The sequence below is a fragment of the Phasianus colchicus genome, chromosome 31, assembly GCF_987193195.1.
Source record: "Phasianus colchicus chromosome 31, bPhaCol1.hap1.1, whole genome shotgun sequence".
Lineage (NCBI taxonomy): Eukaryota > Metazoa > Chordata > Aves > Galliformes > Phasianidae > Phasianus > Phasianus colchicus.
The window spans coordinates 1,272,222-1,296,732 of record NC_143466.1 but is presented as its reverse complement, the minus strand read 5'-3'; the positions used below and the strand labels follow the sequence as shown (position 1 = coordinate 1,296,732).

At 53.4% G+C, this 24,511-nt stretch overlaps 4 protein-coding genes and 2 pseudogenes across 7 annotated transcripts; 4 read left to right on the top strand and 2 right to left on the bottom strand.

The window, feature by feature from the left end:
* Nucleotides 1-22: 22 nt before the first annotated feature.
* Nucleotides 23-3,005, bottom strand: LOC149914141 (leukocyte immunoglobulin-like receptor subfamily B member 3A). 4 transcript variants are annotated; one of them, XM_090127839.1, is made up of 6 exons: nucleotides 2,663-3,002; nucleotides 2,554-2,589; nucleotides 2,158-2,436; nucleotides 1,541-1,675; nucleotides 1,278-1,315; nucleotides 23-725 (listed from the first exon to the last, which is right to left on the bottom strand). In XM_090127839.1, exons 1-6 carry the CDS (start codon nucleotides 2,784-2,786, stop codon nucleotides 588-590), a joined length of 750 nt encoding a protein of 249 aa, XP_089983965.1. In that variant the 5' UTR covers nucleotides 2,787-3,002; the 3' UTR covers nucleotides 23-587. The 4 variants fall into 4 exon arrangements, with proteins under 4 accessions (XP_089983965.1, XP_089983964.1, XP_089983966.1 ...); XM_090127838.1 differs by having other exon boundaries at nucleotides 1,278-1,675; nucleotides 2,663-3,000; XM_090127841.1 differs by lacking the exon at nucleotides 23-725 and having other exon boundaries at nucleotides 1,315-1,430; nucleotides 2,663-3,005.
* Nucleotides 3,006-5,448: 2,443 nt separating this feature from the next.
* Nucleotides 5,449-8,575, bottom strand: LOC149914140 (uncharacterized). Its single transcript, XM_090127751.1, has 2 exons — nucleotides 5,685-8,575; nucleotides 5,449-5,603 (listed from the first exon to the last, which is right to left on the bottom strand). Exon 1 carries the CDS (start codon nucleotides 7,458-7,460, stop codon nucleotides 6,258-6,260), a length of 1,203 nt encoding a protein of 400 aa, XP_089983877.1. The 5' UTR covers nucleotides 7,461-8,575; the 3' UTR covers nucleotides 5,449-5,603; nucleotides 5,685-6,257.
* Nucleotides 8,576-12,741: 4,166 nt separating this feature from the next.
* On the top strand, nucleotides 12,742-15,170 carry LOC149914139 (G protein-coupled receptor 42-like; annotated as a pseudogene).
* A 4,245-nt stretch (nucleotides 15,171-19,415) lies between these two features.
* Nucleotides 19,416-20,275, top strand: LOC149914138 (osteoclast-associated immunoglobulin-like receptor). Its single transcript, XM_090127526.1, has 2 exons — nucleotides 19,416-19,754; nucleotides 19,836-20,275. Exons 1-2 carry the CDS (start codon nucleotides 19,490-19,492, stop codon nucleotides 20,273-20,275), a joined length of 705 nt encoding a protein of 234 aa, XP_089983652.1. The 5' UTR covers nucleotides 19,416-19,489.
* Nucleotides 20,276-21,452: 1,177 nt separating this feature from the next.
* LOC116241142 (T-cell-interacting, activating receptor on myeloid cells protein 1-like) overlaps nucleotides 21,453-24,511 on the top strand; it is an 82,876-nt pseudogene continuing 79,817 nt past the window's right edge.
* Nucleotides 21,903-24,493, top strand: LOC116241000 (V-set and transmembrane domain-containing protein 1-like; the record flags this gene model as incomplete). The annotated part of the gene is made up of 5 exons (XM_090127503.1): nucleotides 21,903-21,999; nucleotides 22,117-22,395; nucleotides 22,830-22,964; nucleotides 23,119-23,156; nucleotides 23,730-24,493. Coding segments are annotated over 5 exons (714 nt in total), but the record flags the coding sequence as incomplete, so codon positions are not given.

Sequence of the window (24,511 nt, the reverse complement as noted above, 5' to 3'; positions counted from 1 at the left end):
AAAATGAGGAAGAATTCATCGGTGGAGATAAAATCTATTTACTGAGACAGAAAAGGAAGCGAGAAATAACAGTACTGCTAATCAGATAGATGTATATACTTCTGCAAAGCAAGTGATGCACAAAGGAGTTGCTCAACACCCAAAGACCAAGGATACAACCAGGGCAGAAAGGGAGGCAAGGGATTTTGGGGGGTCTACATGGAATCTATAGGAAATCTGTAGGAGATGGAAGGAGAGGAAAGGACATTCTGTGGGACTTCCGTAAGAAGGGAAGACTGGCACAGATAAGGGTGTCTCAGGAATGTGTCAGGTGGTGGTGTCTGGGACAGGACAGCAGAGGATTTGGACGTCTCAGGGAGTGTTAAGGTACTTGAGGGGATAAGGAAGGATTTTAGGGTAAGAGATGAGCATTTGGGATTTGGTGTGAGTGGGAAGTATTTTGGATGCACCAGTGAGAATTTGGGAGTGTTAGATTTGGGGAGATCAGCTGGTCTGAGATAAGAAGAGGACATCAGGGAGTCCCAAGCAGGGAACTTGAGGTCTGTCCCCTTCCACACACCCCAAAAATGAGGCACCTGGGAGGCCCATCAGCACGGTAATTCAGTGCTCACTGTGGTGTAGATAACGGGGGGTTGGTTGGCGGTGGGGGAACTGGGAGTCTGGGAGCACGGGATGGCAGCTGGCATCTCGACGTAAGTCACATCCTCGCTGTCCCTGGGGGGCACCTGGAGATACAGGAGGAGAGTGGGGTGCTACCATGGGGTTCCCCAAGATGGGTGGGCTGAGGGTTGGCCTCTGGTGAAGGTATGAGGGGGATGTGACCATGAGGGTGAGTCTGGAGTTCTGCGGGGGTACCGGGGGGGTCTGCAAGGGGGATATTTGGGGTCCAGCTATGGTCTTGGGGTACCTACGGACCGGGGGAATAGAGGGGCTTTTTTTTTTTTTATATTCCCCATGGGTCATTGGGATTCTGTGTGGGTGCATTTAGGTCCGCTCTTCTCAAGTTGTATGTGCCTGTATGTTCTGGGAGGGATTAAGGCTTGGAGGGCTTGTGTGGGTCTGGAGACTTAGGATTGTGGGCTGAGGGTTCTCCTCAATGCAGATTTGGATTTCCCATGAGCTGGATAGATGTGGGGCACATAAATGTCAGAGTAAGCCATATGAGGCTGGGGTTCATCTGTGGGCCTCATGGGAAGGGTGTGGGTCTCCATAGTGATGTTCTCTGTGTGCCCCAAGGGGTGAACTGGGACTTGGGGTCCACTGACACAGACACTTACCTTGATTGACATTGACTTAAGCATTTCAGGGGTGACAACTGCATCAAAAAGAGGAAGTTGAAAGATGAAGGATACGTGGTCTCGATGGAATACTTGGTGGTCCTTAAAGATCTGTAGGGGATCAAAGAACAGGTAGGGGACACCTGGGGGGATCTGTAGGGAATGGAAAAGGGCACTTGGGGAATTCAACTGAGGACAGAAAGAGGAGGCAGGGCACTTGAGAGGATCTTTAAGGGATGGAAACCGTTTAACCACTTCCTCACCAGGGCTCTTATCTCTCCTTGTCCAGAGGCTGCGGGCATCGAGGACAAAGTAGAGGCCCAGGCTGAAGACCAAGACAGCAGCACAGCCCCTCACCACCGCCACCACCAGGTTCCCATGGGACCGCCCCTGGGCACCTGTGGGGTGCAAGTGTTTGGGTGTTAACATCACAGGGCAGGGATGCAGGGACAGTTCCACCCATGGGTGACACTGGGGGCGTGCAAATGGGGTCTCAGACCCGACTGGGGTTGCAGGTGTGGGTGTCACCTCCATCATCATGCTGCCCCCTAGGGGTGAGGACACAAATGTGTGATCCTTGGGGTTGTAGGATTTTGTACTGGTGCTGGCAGAGGCCAGAGTCCCCCCTGAATGGGTGAAGGTTTCTGTACCCCACCCACAGTATTCCCAGTGGGATCCTGGCACAGGATAGGGTCCGAGCATTCAGCTGTGTGCAGGAGGAATGTGCCACCATGACCCCCATTCCAGCGGTGGGTGGTGACATCAGTCCCCATTGCCACATGTTCCCTGGGCTCAGGGAAATGCCGAGTTGGGGGAAGCTGCGGTTTGCATGCAGGGAGGAGAAGACACCAGGGCCAGCTGGTGTCCATAGTGCCCTCACCTGTCAGCACCAGCTCCACGGGCTCACTCCTATTTGATGTCCACAGTGGCTCTGACACCTGGTACCGACACTGATATGTCCCTGCATCTTCCAGGTTTGTGACAGCAAAGGAGAACTCAGCTGTATCCTGCTCCTTGTCTTTTTGCTTGTCAGATCTGAGAGTTCCATTCAACCAGAGCTGGACCCAGGCACGCATTCGGGGCAGGTGGCAGCGCAGGGTGACAGTGTCCCCCAGGGACACCTCCTGGCTGGGGTGCAGCGACAGGGAGGGTCTGGGCACTAGGACAGGGGACAGCAGTCAGCCTTGTCCCTGCACACCCTCCCCTGCAACTCTGATGGCACCCTGAACACACTCCCCTCCCACTCTCCCCATTCTTCCTCTGTCCCCATACTCACAATGCCGTGCTCTGCTCATTGCCACCAGCCACCAACCTGCAAGGGACACGGTCCTGGTCAGATACCTGGCCACCAACCCCCGTGGCACCACGTCCCCATTGTCACTCACCCAGGATGAGGGCCAGCGCCATTGTTGCCATGAGGCAGGAGCAGCTCTGGGACAGAGAGACTGCAGTGGGGTCAGGAAGTGGCCGGAGAGGCAATCTCATTTCCCCTTGGGGACAGGATGCCATGATGTCACCACCTCGTGACAAATTTCCCCCATTTGTGGTGACAATGCTTTGTCCTCAATTGGCTGACACACACAGGGCATTGCACACAGACCCTGTTTGTGTGTCCCACGCAGGCGATCACCCCTCAAGTGTCACTGACTGTCCCCAAAGTTCTGTCAGCACGTGCCTCGTGTGGTGTTCCCCTTGGGATGCCAAACACAGCACACGTGGCTTCAGTGGTGCGTCGGGATCTGCACCCTTTGGGTCCCACTTTTGGTACCACAAGGACTGCAGTGCTGTCAGCTGCCAGCAGCTCAGCACCACACAGCCCTTCACTCACTGACCCCACTCTTGGTGCACTGTGTGAGAATCAACCAAGAGAATGCAAAACTCATGGGTTGCAATAGAAAACAATTTACTAGGGCAGAAAAGGAAGAGAGAAATCATAGTAATGGCAATATGCATGGTACACAGGCCAGTTTGGCCTGGTTCTGTCACTGGTGTTGTGGGGGGAGCCATGAACCCATGCCCTGGGAAAGGGGAAAGGGAATAATGGGGAAAAGGTTGGGAGATGGAACAGTAGCAACAATCTCAGGAGAAGAGGTAATTTACTAACAGAAAAGATAGCAGTATGCAATGTAACACATTTGCAGTACAGTGTAATACAATATAACTGAAATTGAAGCTAATACATCAAATAGAATGGGAGTGTGTCCAAAACCAAAGGCCTTACTCCAATGCTGAAGTTGAGATGACTAGGGAGCACACACGTTGCTGGGAGGAGCAGAAAGGGAAATAGAGGACAGCTCATGAACTGCCAACAGTTCTTTCTTTCTCTGAATGGACAACGGATAACAGAACAGCACAAAGTCCTCTGGGGTGCGTGGTGTGCAGTTCTTCTTCTCTTTGGAGAACCAGGTGTCTGGAACTATCCACGATCCATGGAACTGGAGCATTAGCTCTTTCACTCTCAGTGTGCCACATGAAGTTATGATGCGGAATGCCAGTAACCAAAAATCATAAAACCATGACAGGTGATTATATTTATAGATTTACAAAACAAGCGATGCTCAGCGCAGCTGCTCACCACCTTCCAACCAGTGCTAAAACTTGGGAGAGATTTTGTGTGCCAGTGGGTGAGAAGGGATTTGAGGATGATAAAGAAGGATTTGGGGGTTAGAGTTGATCCTTGAGGGATTTGGTGAGATTGGGAATGATATGGGCCTCACTGGTAAGGATTTGGGGATGTTAGATTTGGGGCATTTGGGATTCTTGTGGGTAAGACTGGGTAACAGGGAGGGTGGGCTTGGGAGTCGAAGGTGTCTCAGTTTTGGGGACATAAGTAGGGTGTTGGAGTGTCTCATTATGATTTGAGAGTCCCAGTGAGTTCTGAGGGGCATTTGGGGCTTGAGAATCCAGGGAGGCTTAGATCTGAGGATAGGTGGAGATTCGGGGTCTGCATGGAGAGTTTGGAGGTGAAGGGAGATTTTGTGTTTGGGGTCTGGATGGCTATTTGGGGATGCACGAAGTATTAGTGGTCTGGATGGAGGTTGTGGAGCTGGATAGAGAATTTGGGAGTGAATGGAGATTTCTGTGTGGCTGGAAATTTCTGGGGGATGGAGATTTTGGGAAGTGGGTGGAGATTTTGTGGGTGGAGGAGACTTTTTGGGGCTGGATGTAGATACTGGGGTGGTGAGGGTGTTTTGGAGCTGAACAGTGTTTAGGGACTGGATGGAGATTTTTTGAGACGGACTGAAGATTTGACTGCTGACTAGGAGGAGGCTCCTCTGCATTCAGTTCTTGAGCTTGTAATCACGTCCTTCTGCTTATATCTGCTCAAGTGATGAGAAAGGCTGTTCTGAAAATGTAGAAAGGCATTTGTCATCATTCACTGACTGCTCCTAGAGGGATGGGGGAGAAGATGAGAGGACAAATAATCTGGAACTCAGAGGTTGAGAGAAAAACCTGTTTAATAAGACAGTCAAGGAAGAGAGAAAGAACAGAGATGGTAATGGTCTATGAAGGAATCTATAGGAGATGTACGTTGGACAGAATGGGAGTCAGGGGGCTTGAAGGTGATCTGTAGGAGAGGGGTGAATTGGGACAGATGTGGGGATCCCACAGCGCTGATGTTGGATATGGGGTGGATCAGGAAGGATTTGCATGTATGAAAGAGTGCTAAGGGATTTGAGGGCAAAGAAAGGGTACTGTTGTTAGAGATGAGCATTTGGGGATTTGGTGGGATTGGGAAGCATTTGGGGGCTCTGGTGGGGACTTGAAGGTGTTGGGTTTGAAAAGATCTGGGAATCATTGAGAGGGGAAGAGAGCATCAGGGAGCCCAAAATAGGGAATGTGTATCTAACCCACACAGTGCACCCCAAAGATGAGATGCCTTGTGGAGAGGCATACATGGGGTCTTCCAGCACCCACGTCAGCACCCGGACTCTCATCTCTCTGTATCCAGAGGCTGCAGGCATCGATGACAAAGAAGATGCCAAGGGCAAAAACGAGGACAGCAGCACAGCCCCTCACCACTGCAATCACCAGGTTCCCATGGGACACCAGCTCAGCACCTGAGGGGTGAAGGGATTTGGGTGCCTTCATCCTCAGCATCACCGCGATGGGGAAGGGATGTGATGATACTGCCACCTGTGGGTGACACTGCAGGCACCCAAATGGGGGCTGGTACCTAGCTGGGGGTGAAGGTGTGGGTGCCACCTCCAGTCTCACGCTGTCCCCAAGAGGTGAGGGCACAAAGAGATAAGCCTTGGGGGTGGTAGGAGCACCAGCTTGAATCTCCCCTGCTTTAGCTTGACACCATTCCCTCTGGTCCTATCACTAATGACACGAGACAAGAGGCCAATCCCCAGCTCACTACAACCTCCCTTCAGGAAGTTATAGAGAGCAATGAGGTCTCACCTGAGCCTCCTCTTCTCCAGGCTGAACATTCCCAGCTCCTTCAGCCTTTCCTCATATGGCCTGCGTTCCACACCCCTCACCAGCTTTGTTGCCCTCCTCTGAACACGTTCCAGGGCCTCGATGTCTTTCTTGCAGTGAGGGGCCCAGAACTGGCCACAGTACTCGAGGTGCGGCCTCACCAGAGCTGAGTACAGGGGAACCATCACCTCTCTGCTCCTGCTGGCAACACTTTCTGATGCAAGCCAGGATGCCATTGGCCTTCTTGGCCACCTGGGCACACTGTTGGCTCATGTTCAGCCGAGCATCAACCAACACCCCCAGGTCCATTTCCTCTATGCAGTCCTCCAGCCACTCCGCCCCAAGCCTGTAGCGTTGCCTGGGGTTGTTGTGCCGAAGTGTAGGACCTGGCATTTAGTCTCGTTGAACCTCATCCCGTTGGCCTCAGCCCAGCCCTCCAGCCTGTCCAGATCCCTCTGAATGGTCTCGCCACCCCCAGGCAGATCCACACTTCCAGCCAATTTGGTGTCATCTGCAAAGTTACTGAGGGTGCACTCAATGCCCTCATCCAGGTCATCAAGAAAGATCTGGGACAGGCCCCAGCACCGACCCCTGGGGAACACCACTCGTGACCGGTCGCCAGCTGGATTTAACTCCATTGACCACCACTCCCTGAGCCCGGCCCTCCAGCCAGCTCCTTACCCAGCCAAGAGCGTACCCATCCAAGCCATGGACTGCCAGCTTCTGCAGGAGAATGCTGTGGGAGACAGTGTCAAAGGCCTTGCTGAAGCCTAGGTCGACCACATCAACAGCCTTTCTGATTTCACCTCTACACATCTTAATGACTTCCTTGTATTCATTCTGAGTTGCCTGTCCCTCTTTCCACAGGCGGTAGATTCTCTTTTTCTCCCAGAGCCTCAAGAATAGCTCCCGATTCATCCACGCCGGTCTTCTTCCCCGTCGGCTCATTTTGCAGCTCAGGGGGACTGCCTGCTCCTGCGCCCTTAAGACTTCCTTCTTGAAGAGCAACCGGCTCTCTTGGACCCCTTTACTCGCTAAGACTGAATGCCAGGGGACTCCCCCTATTAGTCCCTTGAACACTTCAAAGTCCACCCTCCTGAAGTCCAAGGTAGCAGTTTTACTGTTCCCCCTCCAGGCTCCACCAAGAATCGAGAAATCTATCACTTCATGGTCACTCTGTCCAAGATGGCCTCCAACCTCCACATCTCCCACCAGACCTCTCCTGTTTGTGAACAGCAGGTCTAGAGGGGCAGTTCCTCTCGTGGGCTCTCTGACCAGCTGCATAAGGAAGTTATCCTCTCTGCATTCCAGAAACCTCCTAGACTGCTTCTTCTGCGCTGTGTTGAATTCCCAGCATATGTCAGGGAAGTTGAAGTCCCCCATGAGCACAAGGGCTGGCGATCTCACAGCTTCTGCCAGCTGCTCATAGAACACCTCATCTGTCTCTTCATCCTGGTTTGGAGGTCTATAGCAGACGCCCACCAGGATGTCTGCCTTGTCAGCCCTTCCCCTGATCTTTACCCATAGGGATTCAACCTTATCATCCCCAGCCACAAGCTCAGTAACATCAAAGCACTCTCTAACATACAGAGCCACACCACCACCCCTTCTTCCTTGCCTATCCTTTCTGAAGAGCTTGTAGCCATCCATTGCAGCACTCCAGTCATGGGAGCAGTCCCACCATGTTTCCGTAATGGCAACTAGGTCATAGCTTGTCTGCCGCACCATGGCTTCCAACTCTTCTTGTTTGTTGCCCATGCTGCGTGCATTGGTGTAGAAGCACTTCAGCCGAGCCCCTCGCCTCGTCCCTAATCCCAGTGCCGCTCCCCCAGGCTCATCTCTAGCAGGCCTGGTTTTATCCCCTACCCGCTTCCTATCTAGTTCAAAGCCCTCTCTACAAGTCCTGCCAGCTCTTGGGCAAGGATCCGTTTCCCCCTTCGAGACAGGTGAGACCCATCAGCCGAACCCAGGCCAGGTGCCAAGTAGACCTCCCCATGATCAAAGAACCCAAAATTCTTGCTTTTGCACCAGCCTTTCAGCCACATGTTTGTAAGGTGTGTTCTTCTGGACGTCTCAGAATCCTTCCCTGCCACTGTAGGAATACAGGCAAATACTACCTGTACGCCTGCTCCTTCAACTAACCTCCCCAGTCTCCTGAAGTCATTTTTCGTAGTCCTCAGGCTTCCGTCAGTGACCTCATCACTGCCAGCCTGGACTATCAATAAGGGATAATAATCAGAGGAGCGGATCAAACTAGGAAGTTTCCTAGAAATATCCCTGACCCGGGCCCCAGGGAGGCAGCACACCTCCCTGCGGGTGGGGGCAGGCCGACATATTGGGCCTTCAGTTCCTCCTAGAAGGGAGTCTCCTATGACTATTACCCTCCTTTCTTTTCTGGAGGAGGCAGTCTTTAAGCGTGCAGCTGGATGCCTCTCCAAAACCCTCCCTGTACTCCACAAATCCATGTCCTGCCCCATAGACCTATGACCCCACAGCCCTCACCACAGCTCTATATCCTGTCTGGTTGCCCCATATCCAGCCTGGTGGCCTTGTATCAAGATATATAGCACCGTGATCTTGTATGCCCAACCCATACAACCACAACCCCACATCCTGCCATATAGTCCCCTGACCCCATATCCCTCCCGTGACTCTCCATTTTTCCCCATTGCCCCATTACAGCCCACATCCCTCAGCCCACCAGGACCCCCACGTGTGCTCACCTCCTCTGTTCACCTCAGTGTCTGTGGGGAGCTGGGTCCCGCCCCATAGATTATGTGGGCAAGGGTGGGGCCGCATTTGGGGGCCACCCCTGCAGAGGCCCTTTGTCCTTTGTGATGGGGTGGGGACACCATCTAGGGTAAGGGACACTACTTGAGGGTGAGGGCACATTCTGGGGGGGAGTAAAAACAAAAGGGGGGGGGGGAGGTGCATATTTTGTGGAACACCCGATAGATCTTTGGGGTAGGCACAGAGGAGCAGTGACCTCAGGGAGGTGTCCTATAGGGCAGCGGTGACATTGGAGGAAGTTTGGTGTTTCCTGAACAGCAAACGTCAGCTGTGTGGTGGCGGGGAGTCCCAGAATAGGAGTAAATGTACAAAAAAGGAGGTATAGTGCTGTGGGGCCGTGTCCCAGCACTGCCGTCACTTTATACATAGATCCAAATACCTTCCATGCAGCATTTCCCTGAGGAACATGTGGAGGTCGGGACAAACATCACCATCCGGTGCTGGAACCAGGGTTTTCGAAGCACCACTTTCCTGCATCAGGACAGGGACTCAGCTCCAATCCAGCACAGGAACCCCAGTATTGGGGGCTCGGCCACCTTGACCCTCTTTAGGTGATTTCAGCCATTGTCCAGGCGAGCACAGCATCACCTGGCTGCTGCCATGCTGGGATAACGGGGCCCACAGCCTGGATTTAGTGGGCATGGAAGCCAGGCAGCTGGGATCCCTCTCTGGGGAAGGGGGCACTGACAAAGTCATGGAAAACATGACAGTGCTCTCCCTCTCTGGACACAACTGCTGTCAGCTGTGAAGGAGAGTTGTCCTGACAGGGACGATGCCACATGTCAGCCAGGGAAGTGGGCAGCATGGAAAGGGGTATCCAGTGTGGGAGGGAATGAGCTGTGCTGGAGGAGGTATGGAATGGGGACCTGAACAATGACCAGTTCTCCCAACATCCAGACAGTGTCCAATGTGGAGGAAGTTTGATTGGCAACTCACCATCATCGTATGGCAACTCACAGACAGTAAGAACCTGGAAATTTGGAGAGGGGCAAGTGGTGGAGGAATTGGCTGATCAACTCTGGCAATAGCAGTTCCACCAACCAGGTGGAAGAAAGGGACAGTTGGGTTCACAGAGCAGTGCCATATCTGGGAGGTTCCAAAGATTCACCTTTCCCACAACTCACCGAGTGGGACGGGACATTTTACTTGGCATCATGGGCAGAATGCCCTGAATAAAGAGCAAGAGGAATCCAGAAGGGCTATCATCTGAGTTGAGAAGGAAGGATTCTTGTTTGGACCGTGTCTGAGTTCCCTGGCAGCTGCTCATGTCTACACGAGCTCAGCCTGATCAAGAGTGCAGAGAGGATACAGGACATGTCAAAAGGACACTGACGGAGACCTGGTAAAGGCGAGGCCATTGTTTGTGGAGTAGGAGGTGCTGCAGTGAGAGCAGTGCAGGAAGATAGATGTGTTGTGCACCAAACTGGATGAGGAACTGAGTCACTGAGAGCGGTGATAAGCAGTTTGCAAGCTGAACTGGAAGTTGAGGCAAAGGTGTGCTTGGGTGCAGAGAGAGCATCGCACAGCTGGCAGAACCATCTGCATGAGGGGTCGATATGCTTGCAGAGAGTGCACAGTTTTTGTACTCGTTTGCAATTAATACATGATTACCATCTCATTACCTTTCAACCAGATCCATCAGCTTTTCCACTCTGTGAGAAGAACCCTTTGCAGACCTGGAGCAGATACAAGCAGAAGAACAGCAGGTTTGCGTCAAGGGAAGCTGAAGAACGAAATGCGGAGGCTGCAAAACTTGTTGCCAAGTGAAGATAAGAAAGTTGAATAGATGTCCTGTTGTTGAAGATAAGGCAGCAAAACAGGTTGCTCAACTCGGTGTAACATCAGTGGGAACAGGTTCGTTCTGCCCCCCTTGTAAGGCAAGAAATTCACAATGAGAAATAATTACCAGCCTTCTTCCCACGTGGTTTCCAGGAAGGCAGTGAGATGGTGAGTGGAGGACGTTCCTTCGCTTTCTGCTCTGCCCAAACTCACCACACAGTTAGGAGATATTTTCCCTTTCCCTTTGGTGTGATATATTCCTCTTGATTCCTTTTATACTGTGTTATATCACATTCCTTTACCATTTTGAGTAAAACAGTTTTCTCCTTATCTCAATCAAGTAAATCCTCCATCTCTCCTGCCTGATGACTTCCTGAGGAGGAAGGTTAAGGTGGGAAGGGCCTAGCTCCTCCATGTCATGAACAGAAGTCTCCCTTCCCTTCCCTTCCCTTCCCTTCCCTTCCCTTCCCTTCCCTTCCCTTCCCTTCCCTTCCCTTCCCTTCCCTTCCCTTCCCTTCCCTTCCCTTCCCTTCCCTTCCCTTCCCTTCCCTTCCCTTCCCTTCCCTTCCCTTCCCTTCCCTTCCCTTCCCTTCCCTTCCCTTCCCTTCCCTTCCCTTCCCTTCCCTTCCCTTCCCTGTTGATATATTGAGCACATGTGACACTGTACACACATGTAATTCACATGAACACATGCAGTGGTACATGCATGTAGTGTACACGTGACTGTAAGCACACACAGCACACCAGCAGTGTGCACAGTTTAATGCATCTGTGCACACAACATCCATGTGCTTGACCACACATATGGGGGACATCTGTGGGGTCCCCAATACGCACATCAGCGTAGATAGTGGAGGTTTGGGGGGCAGCAGGAGAACCATGGTGCCGACTGCTGGGGGACTCAGCTTGCAGCTCAATGTAGGTCAGACAGTCGCTGTCACTGCACAGCACCTGGGGACAGAGGGGGACAGTGCAATGTCACTATGGGGGTCCCCAGTTTTCTTGGGGGGAACATCCGTGTTGTCAGTATGCAGGGGGAGTGTCCAAGAGGGTGAGTTTGGGGCTGAGATTTGGGGTCTCCAGGGGCCAGACACTGGAGACTGTGGGAGTGTTTTGGGCTTCATTACTCAATTTGAGGGTGTGCGTGGGGTCTGGCGGCTTGGTAAGCACCAGGGTGTCTGGGAATTTAAATGTGGATCTTGGGGAGCTCCCTGGTTCAGATTGGATGCTTCCATAGACTGGATTTGGGGATTAACTTAATTTTGGGACAAGACATATGGGGCTGGGGGTCTTGCGAGTTCCCCATGGGCAGGGACTGGGGTTCCCGAGTTGGGTGTGGGGTCTCAAGGGACGGATTGGAATTTGAGGTTGGCTGACACAGACACTGACCCGGAGCTACACGGCCTCTGGCCTTCTGGGGTTGCATCTGCATCAAACATTGGAGGGGACAAATGTGAGTGCTGTGGGGGGCACCGAGGGACATTTGGGGTGTGTATAGGGGATCAAAGGGGAGGCTGAAGACAATAGGGGGATCCATAAAGAGATGGAAGAAATGCAATCCATTCCCCACCATGGCTCTCATCTCTCCACATCCAGCGTCTGTGGGCAGTGCGGAGGAAGACCACAATGAAGACGTGGATGAAGACAAAGGCAGCAGCACAGCCCCGCACCACTGCCACCACCAGGTTCCTGTCCATCTGCTCCGTGCCACCTGCGGGGTGTGGGTACAAGAGTGACATGCAGCCCTTGTTCATCACTGATGGAAATGCACCACCTCTGGTGGAGCTGTGCGGAGAAATGGGGTTTTGTTGCTGAGAAGGCTTTCTGTCAGACTGTGTCACTGTGCTCACTGCAGCAGTGCTCATTCCCATGACAATAAATCAGAGGTTTTTTTTTTGGAGCTACCCCCATCTGTGTTGCTCACCCAGGCATTCAGTGCAGCCCAGGCACGGACTGGAGTTGTAGGCCCATGGGGTTATGCTGTGGGATTGCGCGACCCCACATCTATAGGGAAATGCATGGGTAAGGGTTCAGAATGTCTGTAGGAGGATGTGGGCTCTCCAAATCTGTGGGGTGAGCAATGAGATGGGGTTTTGGAGTGCATATGAGGGTGTGCATCTCCAAATCTATGGGTGATCTATGCAGCAGGACTCCAATTTGTGCCCCACATCTCTGAACCTCCATTTTAGTACATTTACTTCGAATTTGAAACTTCCTCCCACAGCACAGCAGACGTCTGTGGTCATTAAGGAAATGCTGAATTTCCTCCAATGTCACTACAGCCCCATATGACTCCCCCCCCCCAGATGATTGCCCTGCTGATCCCCAAATTACACAACCTTGGGGAGCTCGAACAGAAGAGCACCCTCCCAGTTTTTCCTCCCCCAAAATGTCCCCTTGCCCTCAAGTACTGTACCCTATCTTAGGGGGTAGATTTGGGTGCACTGGGATTGAGACCGGGGGATCAAGGATGGACAACAGCAATGGCATTGACCCCACAGGGCTGGAGATGAATAAATCCCATTGTTTTGAGATCAGTGGGTTCCACCTTGGGGAACCTGGTAAACATAACCTAATGTCATTGACACCAGTGTCCCCAACACCTCCACTGCTGACATCACCACTCCCAGAGGCTCCAAGATCCCCAGTCTCAACATCTACAGCATCTCCAGCCCCAAGACCAACCTCAACATCTCCACCCTCCAATTCTCTGCCTGCACAACCCCAAAAACTCCCCACATCCCCACCACCACCTCATGGAACTCTCAGAACGCCTCTGAGACTCAACCCCACATGGTCTACCACTGCTACGATGACTTCTCCCCAACCCAGCTGCGCTTTGTTCTCCCGCTGCGCCTTGTACTCTTCCTCGTCCTCTTCCTCCTCCCCTTTGCCATCACCATGTTCTGCTATGTCCACATCATCCGTGCCCTCCTCACTCGACCCCACATCCCACTGCAGAAGAAGTACCGCACTGTGGGGCTGGCCGTGGCCACCACGGTCAACTTTGTCATCTGCTTTGGTCCCTACAACCTCTCGCATGTGGTGGGCTTTGTGCAGCAGCGCAGCCCCACATGGAGGACCTACGCTGTGCTCCTCACCACCCTCAGCCCCGCGCTCGACCCCTTCATCTTCTATTTCTCCTCCAGTGCTGTGCGGAGGGCGGTCAGAGGGGTGGTGGGGGCAGTTTGTGGCACAATCCGTGAGTTTAGGGGTTGGTGTGGGTGGGGGAGTGAGGGGGGGAGTGGGGGAGAGTGAGCCCCAACCAGGAGGAGGTTCTGGGGTAAATAAGGTTGTTGTGATTGGAGTGGGTTTAATGGGGTGGGAGGTCAGAAATGGGGACAGGTGTGTTGTTTTTGTGGTAAGAGTGGTTCCGTGGATGCGTCCGGTGTTTGTGGATCAATCAACACTTGGTCGCTGTTGGGTTGTCCTACTGGGTTAGAGTCAATAAAGACTCGTGGATGTGGTCAGTGTGGTCAATGAGGTCACATAGATCAGTGTGGTCAATGCAGAACCCTGAGTGTGACGTAATGTTTTCCCCAATGTCCACTGGGATTGGGGTCAATGTGGACTAATGGATCTGACCCAATGTTGCTTTACGCCCAGTGCTCCCAATTGCTTCAGTGTCCCCATGTCTGCAATGCCCTCAATATCCAGCAATGTCCCCAGTTCCTCCAGTGACTCCAATATCCCCAGTGCCCTCAGTACCTCGTATGGGCAGGGCTGAGCAGGAGGAAAGAGCATCCCTCTACACTCCAGAGATCAGTTCACCCATCAGCTGTCTCCCAGACAACACATCTGGCCGTGGTCTCCAGGAGGCTGAAAGTTCTTCCCAAAAAGAATGCAGGTTCCCGGGCGAGTGCCCACCCCAAAACTCATCCATGCAGGTCTTCCACAGGAGGGAGTGCCTGAGCCTGCACTCAGGTCCTTGCCAAGGGCAAGGCGATCAGCTGCACGCCTCCAGACTGCCTTCAGACAGAAGGAAAGAAAGGTGTCTGTCACAGGGGACTCCTTCTGATGGGAAAAAAGGCTCTGACTCAGTGGCCAGACCCTACCTGTAGGGAAAGTGTGCTGCCTTTCTTGTTGCCAGCTCAGGACATCAGCAGGAGACTCCCTGCTCTGGTTCACCCCCCTGGTTGTTCTCCCTCACTGATGGCTCAAGCTGGCAGTGATGCAGTCACCAAGAGAAGCTTGAGGGCCCTGCAAAGGCACTGGGTTGCTCACTGGATGGAGTGGGAGCACATGTGGCGTTCTCCTCTGTCCGCTCAGTAGCTGTGAAGGATACTGAGAGGTCAGGGAAACACATATGATAAATATGTGGCTGAATGGTTGGTGCCACAGCAGAAGTTTTGTTTCTTCTTTTTCTGACCAGAGGGCGCTGTACTCTGTGCTGTGCTGATGGTTGCAGGTGGATCCCACCTGTCTGAAAGGGAGAAGCGGATCTCAGACCAGGAGCTGGCTTGTTTCCCTGAGAGGGCTTCAAACTGGCAGGCCTTTGGGGACAGCGTGAGATATGGAGGGGTGACAGCCTGTGTGGGACACTACAACTGGGGCATGTGTGCACGGCTCTGTGTGTCAGCCATTGGGTGCCCTCAGTACCACCAACTCTTGGGGGCCACAAATCCCACATCAGGAGGTGATGCAACAGAGAAACGTCCAGAAGAGGAAGTGACAGTGGCTCTGAGGCTGCTTCCTGCCCCCACTGCAGTCCCAAAGCTGTTCCTGTCTCATGGCACCAATGGTGCTGGCCCTCATCCTGGGTGAGTGACAATGGGGACGTGGTGCCACGGGGGTTGGTGGCCTTATGTGCGATCAGGACCGTGTCCCTTGCAGGTTGGTGGCTGGTGGCAGCGAGCAGGGCCCGGCAACATGAGTGTGGTGATAGGGGGTTTATGGTGAGAGAGGGAGGGGAGCGTGGTCAGGGGGCCATCAGAGGGCACAGGAGGGTGTGCAGGGACAAGGCTGACTGCTGTCCCCTGTCCTCGTGCCCCGACCCTCCCTGTCTCTGCACCCCAGCCAGGGGGGTCCCTTGGGGACACTGTCACCCTGAGGTGCCACCTGCCGAAGCCGGCTGCATGGGTTGAGCTTTACCAGGATGGACTAGGGAGTCAGTGTGTGAGGGCCGCCTGCACTGCCCGTTCAGTAAGGCAGCAGTGGGAGTGGAGGTCTTGTGTCAGCATGGGTGAGTGCTCCTGTCTTTTTTTCAGCTGACTTGCTCTCCTGTTGACAGGCCCTGACGCCACCATTTCAAACATGTGCTCACCAGGAAACGTGCTTCCCACGCAAAGACTGTGGCAACGCAGACAGAGGGTCTGCTCAGTAATGTTCAGGTCTCTGGCTGCCGGGAGTGCCTCAGCCTGCTGCTGCCGGGGGAGGATGGGAAGGATGCCACTTGCGTGCAGTGTGAGCAGCTGGCCGAGCTGCTCAACCTGGTGGTGGAGCTCAGGCAGGAGGTAGATAGACTGCGGACCATCAGAGAGTGCGAGCGGGAGATTGACTGGTGGAGTGACTCTGTGCGAGAAAGGCGCAGAGATTGCACTTCCCAGACTGAGGGAGTAATGGACCCTCTCTCTCTCCATAGTCAAACAGGGAGAGACAGCTTGAGAGGAGAGGAGGAATGGCAGCAGGTCTCAGCCCAGCGTCGCAGGCAACCCCCATCCCGACCTCCCTCGGTTCCCTGGTCCCTCTCAGTAACAGGTATGAAGCCCTGAAACCAGAGGGAGTGGTGAGTGATGATGACGTGGGAGCACTGCCGCCAAGCTTGCCCAAGGTGAGGCGGTCAGCTCCACGTTTGAAGACTGCCTCCTCCAAGAAAGAAAGGAGGGTGCTAGTTGTCGGCGACTCTCTTCTGAGAGGAACAGAGGGTCCAATATGTCGGCCTGACCCTACCCACAGGGAGGTGTGCTGCCTTCCTGCGGCCCGGCTCAGGGATATTTCCAGAAAACTCCCCAGCCTTATCCGCCCCTCTGATTATTGCCCTTTATTGATAGTTCAGGCCGGCAGCGATGGGATCGCTGATAGACGCCTGAGGATTATAAAAAATGATTTTAGGAGACTGGGGAAGTTAGTTGGTGGAGCGGGCATACAAGTAGTTTTTACCAGTATTCCCTTGGTGGCAGGGACAAACACTGAGATGACCAGGAAAAGCCATCTTATAAATGCATGGCTGAGAGCATTTGCTGAGGTGCAAGCGCAAAAATTTTGGATTCTTTGATCACGGGGCGGTCTACTCGGCACTTGGACTGAGGTGTGCTGATGGGAATTGCCTGTCTCCAAAGGAAAACAGATACTTGCCCAGGAGCTGACAAGACTTGTAGAGAGGGCTGTAAACTAGATAGGAAGGGGGCAGGGGATAAAGCCAGGCCTACTAGAGATCAGCCTGGGGAAGTGGTATTGGGATTAGGTGAGAGGCGAGGGGCTCAGCTGAGGTGCGTCTACACTAATGCACGCAGCATGGGCAGCAAGCAAGAAGAGTTGGAAGCCATTGTGCAGCAGGCAAACTATGACCTAGTTGCCATAACGGAAACGTGGTGGGATTGCTCCCATGACTGGAGCGCTGCAATGGATGGCTACAGACTCTTCAGGAAGGATAGGCAAGGAAGGAGGGGTGGCAGTGTGGCTCTCTGCATTAGGGATTGCTTTTATGCTACTGAGATTGTGACTGGGGACGATAACGTTGAATCCCTATGGGTAAAGATCAGAGGAAGGGCTGACAAGGCAGACATCCTGGTGGGCGTCTGTTAGAAACCTCCAAACCAGGATGAAGAGACAGACGAGCTATTCTATAAGCAGCTGGCACGAGCTGCACGGTCGCCAGCCCTTGTCCTCATGGGGGACTTCAACTTCCCTGACATATGCTGGGAGTACAGCACAGCACAGAAGAAGCAGTCTAGGAGGTTTCTGGAATGCAGAGAGGATAACTTCCTGATGCAGCTGGTCAGAGAGCCCACGAGAGGAACTGCCCCGCTAGACCTGCTGTTCACAAACAGGGAAGGTCTGGTGGGAGATGTGGAGGTTGGAGGCTGTCTTGGACAGAGTGACCATGAAGTGATAGATTTCTAAATTCATGGTGGAGGCTGGAGGGGGAATAGTAAAACTGCTACCTTGGACTTCCGGAGGGCGGACTTTGAAGTGTTCAAGAGCCTAATAGGGGGAGTCCCCTGGCATTCAGTCTTAGCGAGTAAAGGGGTCCAAGAGAGCCGGTTGCTCTTCAAGAAGGAAGTCTTAAGGGCGCAGGAGCAGGCAGTCCCCCTGAGCTGCAAAATGAGCTGACGGGGAAGAAGACCGGCGTGGATGAATCGGGAGCTATTCTTGAGGCTCCGGGAGAAAAAGAGAATGTACTGCCTGTGGAAAGAGGGACAGGCAACTCAGAATGAATACAAGGAAGTCGTTAGGATGTGTAGAGGTGAAATCAGAAAGGCAAAACCCCAGCTTGAATTTAACCTGGCCGCTGGGGTGAAAAGGACTAAGAAACTCTTTTATAAATACATTAACAGTAAGAGGAGGACAAAGGAGAATATCCCCTCTTTGCTGGATGAGGCTGGGAATGTGACCGCTGAGGATAAGGAAAAGGCGGAGGTTCTGAATGCCTTCTTTACGTCTGCCTTTAAAAGGTAGACCAGATATTCTCAGGGTACTCCTCTCTCAGACCTGGTAGTCTGGGCTGGGGAGCAGACTAACCCCCCTGTGATTCTGGAAGAAACAGTCAGAGACCTACTACTCCAACTGGACTGCCACAAGTCCATGGGGCCAGATGAGATCCACCCCAGAGTGCTGAGGGAACTGGCGGAGGTGAGAGCCGAGCCGCTTTCCATCTCCTATCAGCGCTCCTTCTTGACTGGTGAGGTCCCAGAAGACTGGAGGCTTACCAATGTGACTCCCATTTACTAGAAAGGTCGTAAGGAGGATCCGGAGAACTACAGGCCTGTTAGCCTGACCTCGGTGCCAGGGAAGGTTATGGAAGAGATTGTCTTGAGGGAGATCACGCGGCAAGTGCGGGACAACCGGGGGACCAGGCCTAGCCAGCATGGGTTCATGAAGGGCAGGTCCTGCTTGACCAACCTGATCTCCTATGATCTAGTCACCCGCCTGGTGGATAAGGGAAAAGCTGTTGATGTGGTCTATCTAGACTTCAGCGAGGCCTATGACACTGTCTCCCACAGTATTCTCCTGCAGAAGCTGGCAGTCCATGGCTTGGACAGGTACACTCTTGGCTGGGTAAGGAGCTGGCCGGGCCCAGAGAGTGGTGGTGAAAGGAGTTAAATCCAGCTGGCGACCGGTCACGAGTGGTGTTCCCCAGGGGTCGGTGCTGGGGCCTGTCCTCTTCGAGATCTTTATTGATGACCTGGATGAGGGCATCGAGTGCACCCTCAGTAAATTCGCAGATGACACCAAATTGGCTGGAAGTGTGGATCTGCCTGGGGGTGGCGAGACCATACAGAGGGATCTGGACAGGCTGGAGGGCTGGGCTGAGGCCAAAGGGATGAGGTTCAACGAGACCAAATGCCAGGTCCTACACTTCGGCACAACAACCCCAGGCAACGCTACAGGCTTGGGGCGGAGTGGCTGGAGGACTGCATAGAGGAAATGGACCTGGGGGTGTTGGTTGATGCTCGGCTGAACATGAGCCAACAGTGTGCCCAGGTGGCCAAGAAGGCCAATGGCATCCTGGTTTGCATCAGAAAGTGTTGCCAGCAGGAGCAGAGAGGTGATGGTTCCCCTGTACTCAGCTCTGGTGAGGCCGCACCTCGAGTACTGTGGCCAGTTCTGGGCCCCTCACTGGAAGAAAGACATCGAGGCCCTGGAACGTGTTCAGAGGAGGGCAACAAAGCTGGTGAGGGGTGTGGAACACAGGCCATATAAGGAAAGGCTGAAGGAGCTGGGAATGTTCAGCCTGGAGAAGAGGAGGCTCAGGTGAGACCTCATTGCTCTCTATAACTTCCCGAAGGGAGGTTGTAGTGAGCTGGGGGTTGGCCTCTTCTCTCGTGTCATTAGTGATAGGACCAGAGGGAATGGTGTCAAGCTAAAGCAGGGGAGATTCAAGCTGGTGCTCCTACCACCCCAAGGGCTATCTCTTTGTGCCCTCACCTCTTGGGGACAGTGTGAGACTGGAGGTGGCACCCACACCTTCACCCCCAGGTTGGTACCAGCCCCCATTTGGGTGCCTGCAGTGTCACCCACAGGTGGCAGTATCATCACATCCCTTCCCCATCGCGGTGATGCTGAGGATGAAGGCACCCAAATCCCTTCACCCCTCAGATGCTGAGTTGGTGTCCCATGGGAACCAGCCATCTGCCAGGGTTGAGCTTTACCAGGATGGACTTCTGAGATCCTACAAGGACGTGGACAAGCATCAGGTCATGGCTGAGTTCTCCTTGGTTTGCGTAAAGCTGGAAGATGTAATGAAGGATTGGTGCCAATACCGGGTTTTGGAGCCACCAGGAAGATCAGAGAAGAGTGTCCCCATCGAGTTGGTGGTGACAGGTGAGGGTTATGGGGAAAGCAGATGGCCCTCGGCATTCTCCACAGGGCCATGTCCTATCTCTGTTCTCCCTCTGCATCCAGATAGTCAATATTCCCCACCTAACATTTCCATGAGCCCTGACAAAAGCGTGGCAGTGGGGACCAATGTCACCATCCGCTGCTGGAACCAGGGATATGGGGGCATCATCTTCCTGCACAAGGATGGGCACTCAGCCCCTCTCCAGCACCAGGACCCCAGTGATGAAGGCATGGCCACCTTCATCCTTGTTGCGGTGACCACAGCTGACAATGGCACCTACAGGTGCTCCTACCACCCCAAGGCTTATCTCTTTGTGTCCTCGCCTCTTGGGGACAGCGTGAAACTGGAGGTGGCACCGACACCTGCACCCCCAGGTAGTTCCCAGCCCCCCATTTGGGTGCCTCCAGTGTCACCCACAGGTGGCAGTATCATCACATCCCTTCCCCATCGAGGTGATGCTGAGGATGAAGGCACCCAAATACCTTCACCCCTCAGGTGCTGAGTTGGTGTCCCATGGGAACCTGGTGATTGCAGTGGTGAGGGGCTGTGCTGCTGTCCTCGTTTTTGCCCTCAGAATTTTCTTTGTCATCGATGCCCACAGCCTCTGGATACGGAGAGATGAGAGTCTGGGTGCTGACGTGGGTGCTGGAAGCCCCCAATAATGCCTCCCCAGAAGGCATCTCATCTTTGGGGTGCACTGTGTGGGTTAGATACACATTCCTTATTTTGGGCTCCCTGATGCTCTCTTCCCCTCTCAATGATTCCCAGATCTTTTCAAACCCAACACCTTCAAGTCCCCACCAGAGCCCCCAAATGCTTCCCAATCCCACCAAATCCCCAAATGCTCATCTCTAACAACAGTACCCTTTCTTTGCGTTCAAATCCCTTAGCACTCTTTCATACACACAAATCCTTCCGGATCTACCCCATATCCAACATCAGCGCTGTGGGATCCCCACATCTGTCCCAATTCACCCCTCCCCTACAGATCACCTTCAAGCCCCCTGACTCCCATTCTGTCCAACGTACATCTCCTATAGATTCCCTCATAGACCATCACTGTTCTTTCTCTCTTCCTTGACTGTCTTATTAAAACAGGTTTTTCTCTCAACCTCTGAGTTCCAGATTATTTGTCCTCTCATTCTCTCCCCCATCCCTCTCGGAGCAGTCAGTGAATGATGAGAACAGTCTTTCTACACTTTGAGAGCAGCCTTTCTCATCACTTGAGCAGATGTGAGCTGAAGGACGTGAATAGAAGCTCAAGAACTTAATGCAGAAGAGCCACAGAGCTTGTTGTCCAGTGAAGATAAGAAAGTAGAATAGACGTCCTGTTGTTGAGGATTAGATGGCAAAACAGATGCCTGGGCTCAGTGTAACGTCAGTGGGAACAGGTTTGGGCTACCCTCCCACCCCCTGAATGGTTGGAAATTTACAGCCATAATGCATCCCACCACCACCAGAGATGGGAGTTATTTCCTGGAATCTCTGCCCGTGTCCTTGGAATGCAGTGAATATGTTCATGCTGTGCCTTCAGGCACATGGCTGTTTCTCCCTTTGGTGTGCGTGTTGGTGGAGCGATCCCCCACGCACCCAGTGCTGTGATAAAGGCAACACCTGCTTGACATCACACTTTGGTGTCTGAGGTTACTTTGCTGGTTTTCTCAGCTTCCTGAGGGCTCTGAATTGTGCTTGATAGGCACAGCCAGAGCCCAGTACTGTGCAGCGTGATGGAGAACAAGAAGGGATTCTTTAGATACAGTGGTCAGCAGAGACAGACAAAGGTGAGTGTTCCCCTTCTGACAAAAGAGAAGGCACAAGAGGCCGCACCTGGCATGGAGCCACAGTTGAGTATTTGTCATCCCATGGAGGACACCATTCATGACCATGTGCTGGCAGAACTTTGGGGACACTGTGTTATAGCCAAGGAGTGACAACTTGCACGTGGTGCCCCACACCACTCACTGGAGAAACTGTCAGACGGGGAGGTGACATCATGGCATCCTGTCCCCAAGGGGAAATGAGATTGCCTTTCCGGCCACTCCCAGTCTGCACTGCAGCCTCGCTGTCCCCAAGCTGCTCCTGCCTCATGGCACCAATGGCGCTGGCCCTCATCCTGGGTGAGTGACAATGGGGACGTGGTGCCTCGGGGGTTGGTGGCCCAGTGTGGGACCAGAACCGTGTCCCTTGAAGGTTGGTGGCTGGTGGCAGCGAGCAGTGCACAGGAACGTGAGTATGGGGGCAGGGGGAGACTGGAAAGAGAGGGAGGGGAGTGTGGTCAGAGGACCATGAGAGGGGCAGAGGAAGGTGTGCAGGGACAAGGCTGACTGCTGTCCCCTGTCCTAGTGCCCCGACCCTCCCTGTCGCTGCACCCCAGCCAGGGGGTGTCCCTGGGGGACAATGTCACCCTGCGCTGCCACCTGCCCCGGGTGCAAGCCTGGGTCCAGCTCTGGTTGAATGGAATTCTGAAATCTAACAAGGAAAAAGACAAGGAGCAGGATACGGCTGAGTTCTCCTTTGCTGTCACAAACCTGGAAGACACCGGGACGTATCAGTGTCGGTACCAGGTGTCAGAGCCACTGTGGACATCAGAGAGGAGTGATCCTGTGAAGCTGGTGCTGACAGGTGAGGGTACTGGGCACAGTGGGTGGCCCTGAGCTTTCCCCCGAGGATCAAGTCCCATCTCTTTTCCTCCCTGCACACATCTCATAACATCAGCCCCTCACAGTTCCTTGAGCCCATGGCACATGTAAGAATGGGGACCAATTTATCCACCCAGAGCTGGCATGATGATTCTGGTGCTGCATGCCTCCTGCACAGTGCTGAGCACTCAGCCCCTGTCCAGCTCCAGGATCCCACTGGTGGGGCACAGCCACCTTCATCTACTTAGGGAGGAACCCAGCCTATGCTGGCACCTATAGGTGCTCTACCACCCCACGGACCACATCAGAGAATTAGTCTGAGACCCACATCTCTATGCCCCCAGTGTGCCCTGTGAGTGGCAGTGTCACTGCATCCCTGCCCTGTGCTGAGGACACCCAAACACCCCAATCTCACAGGTGCTGAGGTGTCATCCCGTGGGAACCTGATGGTGGTGGTGGTGAGGGACTGCACTGCTGCCCTCATCTTCAGCCTGAGCCTCTACTTCATCCTGGATGCCTGCAGCCCCTGGACATGGAGAGATGAGAGCCCTGGTGAGGAAGGAGTTCAAAGTTTTCCACCTCCTATAGACCCCACAAGCATCCCCTACCCATCCTTTGATCCCCCATAGATCCCGTATAGACCCCACAACTGGACCTTGAGGCCCCCACATAACCCCCTACCTTCCCTCTCCCCTTTTCAATGCAGGTTTCACCCCCAGAATGATCGATCCCATACACTTCCAGGTAAGTGCCTGAGTCAGTGAATCCCAAATCCCAACATCCCTCTTCGGACCCACGCCAGACATCACCGTGGAAACCCAAACCTTCCCCATGGGAACCCGAAATGACCCCCAGTCTCTTACGGCTTACCCTGACATTGATGTGCACCACCTGTATCCAGGCCCATGGGAATCTCAAATCTGCATTTTGGGGACCCCCAGCCCACTAATCTTAGCCCTCAGACCCACAGAAGCTCTCATGCCCCAGACCCCATAAGTCCCCACAGGTCTACCAGAGGGACCTCTAATGAGCTCACAGAGAAGCCCAGTATATAAGCCACGGGGACCCCAACACAAAGGCCCTGTGTTCCCCCAGTCCCTAAATATATCCAGACCCAATGGGCACCCTGGAAACACAGCTGGACCCCAAATATCCCCCGTGTAGAACCCAAATTTGAGCCTCTCCCCCAGAAATACAGCTCCACCCTCATGACAACCCCTTCCCTCCTTCCTCGCATACCTACTCCAGAGCCCCACCCCAAACTAAAGCATCCTGGGGACCCCATGATTGCAACCCAATTTCTGCCTCTATCTCCAGGTGCCCCCCAGGGACAGCGAGGGTCTGACCTACACCGAGATGCCAGCTGTCATCCCGTGCTCCCAGCCTCCCCGTTCCCCCACTGCCCCCCAGTCCCCCATTATTTACACCAAAGTGAGCACAGGGGATCACACTGATGGACCTCCATTGGTGTCTCAGTTTTGATGCGCATGCAAGGGGGCAGGTGCCACATTCCCTGCTTGGGTCTCCCTGATGTCCTCTTCTGACCTCGGATCAGATAACCTCCCCTAATCAAACACTCCCAAATTCTCACTGGTGCATCCCAAATGCTTCCCACTCGCTCCAAATCTCTAAATGCTCATCTCTTATACAAAAATCCTTCCTTATCCCCTCAAATGTCTTAGCACACCTTGAGTCCTCCAAATGCCCTCCAATTCACTCCAAAACACCACCACCATTCCTCTGAAACCCCCTGAGCTGTTCCAATCTACCCCTCTACTGCATATAATCTAAAATGTCCGTTTCTTCCCCTCCCATCTCCTACAGATGCCCCATAGATCCTCTATAGACCCCACAAAATCCCCTGCCACCCTTTCTGTCCTTGTTGTACCCTTGGTCTTTGGGTGCTGAGCAATTCCTTTGTGCATCACTTGCTTTGCAGAAGTAAATACATCTATCTGATTATCAGTACTGTTATTTCTCACTTCCTTTTCAGTCTCAGTAAATAGATTTTATCTCCACCAATGAATTCTTCCTCGTTTTCTCTCCTCTCCTCTCCTCTCCTCTCCTCTCCTCTCCTCTCCTCTCCTCTCCTCTCCTCT

Coding starts and splice junctions, on each gene's coding strand:
- LOC149914141 (XM_090127838.1), bottom strand. CDS start 2,786: ATGGCATCCTGTCCCCAAGGGGAAATGAGATTGCCTCTCCGGCCACTT. Junction 2,590..2,662: donor GGCGCTGGCCCTCATCCTGG/GTGAGTGACAAT, acceptor TGTCCCTTGCAG/GTTGGTGGCTGGTGGCAATG. Junction 1,676..2,157: donor CGTGGAGCTGGTGCTGACAG/GTGAGGGCACTA, acceptor TGCACCCCACAG/GTGCCCAGGGGCGGTCCCAT.
- LOC149914140 (XM_090127751.1), bottom strand. CDS start 7,460: ATGGGCAACAAACAAGAAGAGTTGGAAGCCATGGTGCGGCAGACAAGC.
- LOC149914138 (XM_090127526.1), top strand. CDS start 19,490: ATGCTGAGGATGAAGGCACCCAAATCCCTTCACCCCTCAGATGCTGAG. Junction 19,755..19,835: donor CATCGAGTTGGTGGTGACAG/GTGAGGGTTATG, acceptor CTCTGCATCCAG/ATAGTCAATATTCCCCACCT.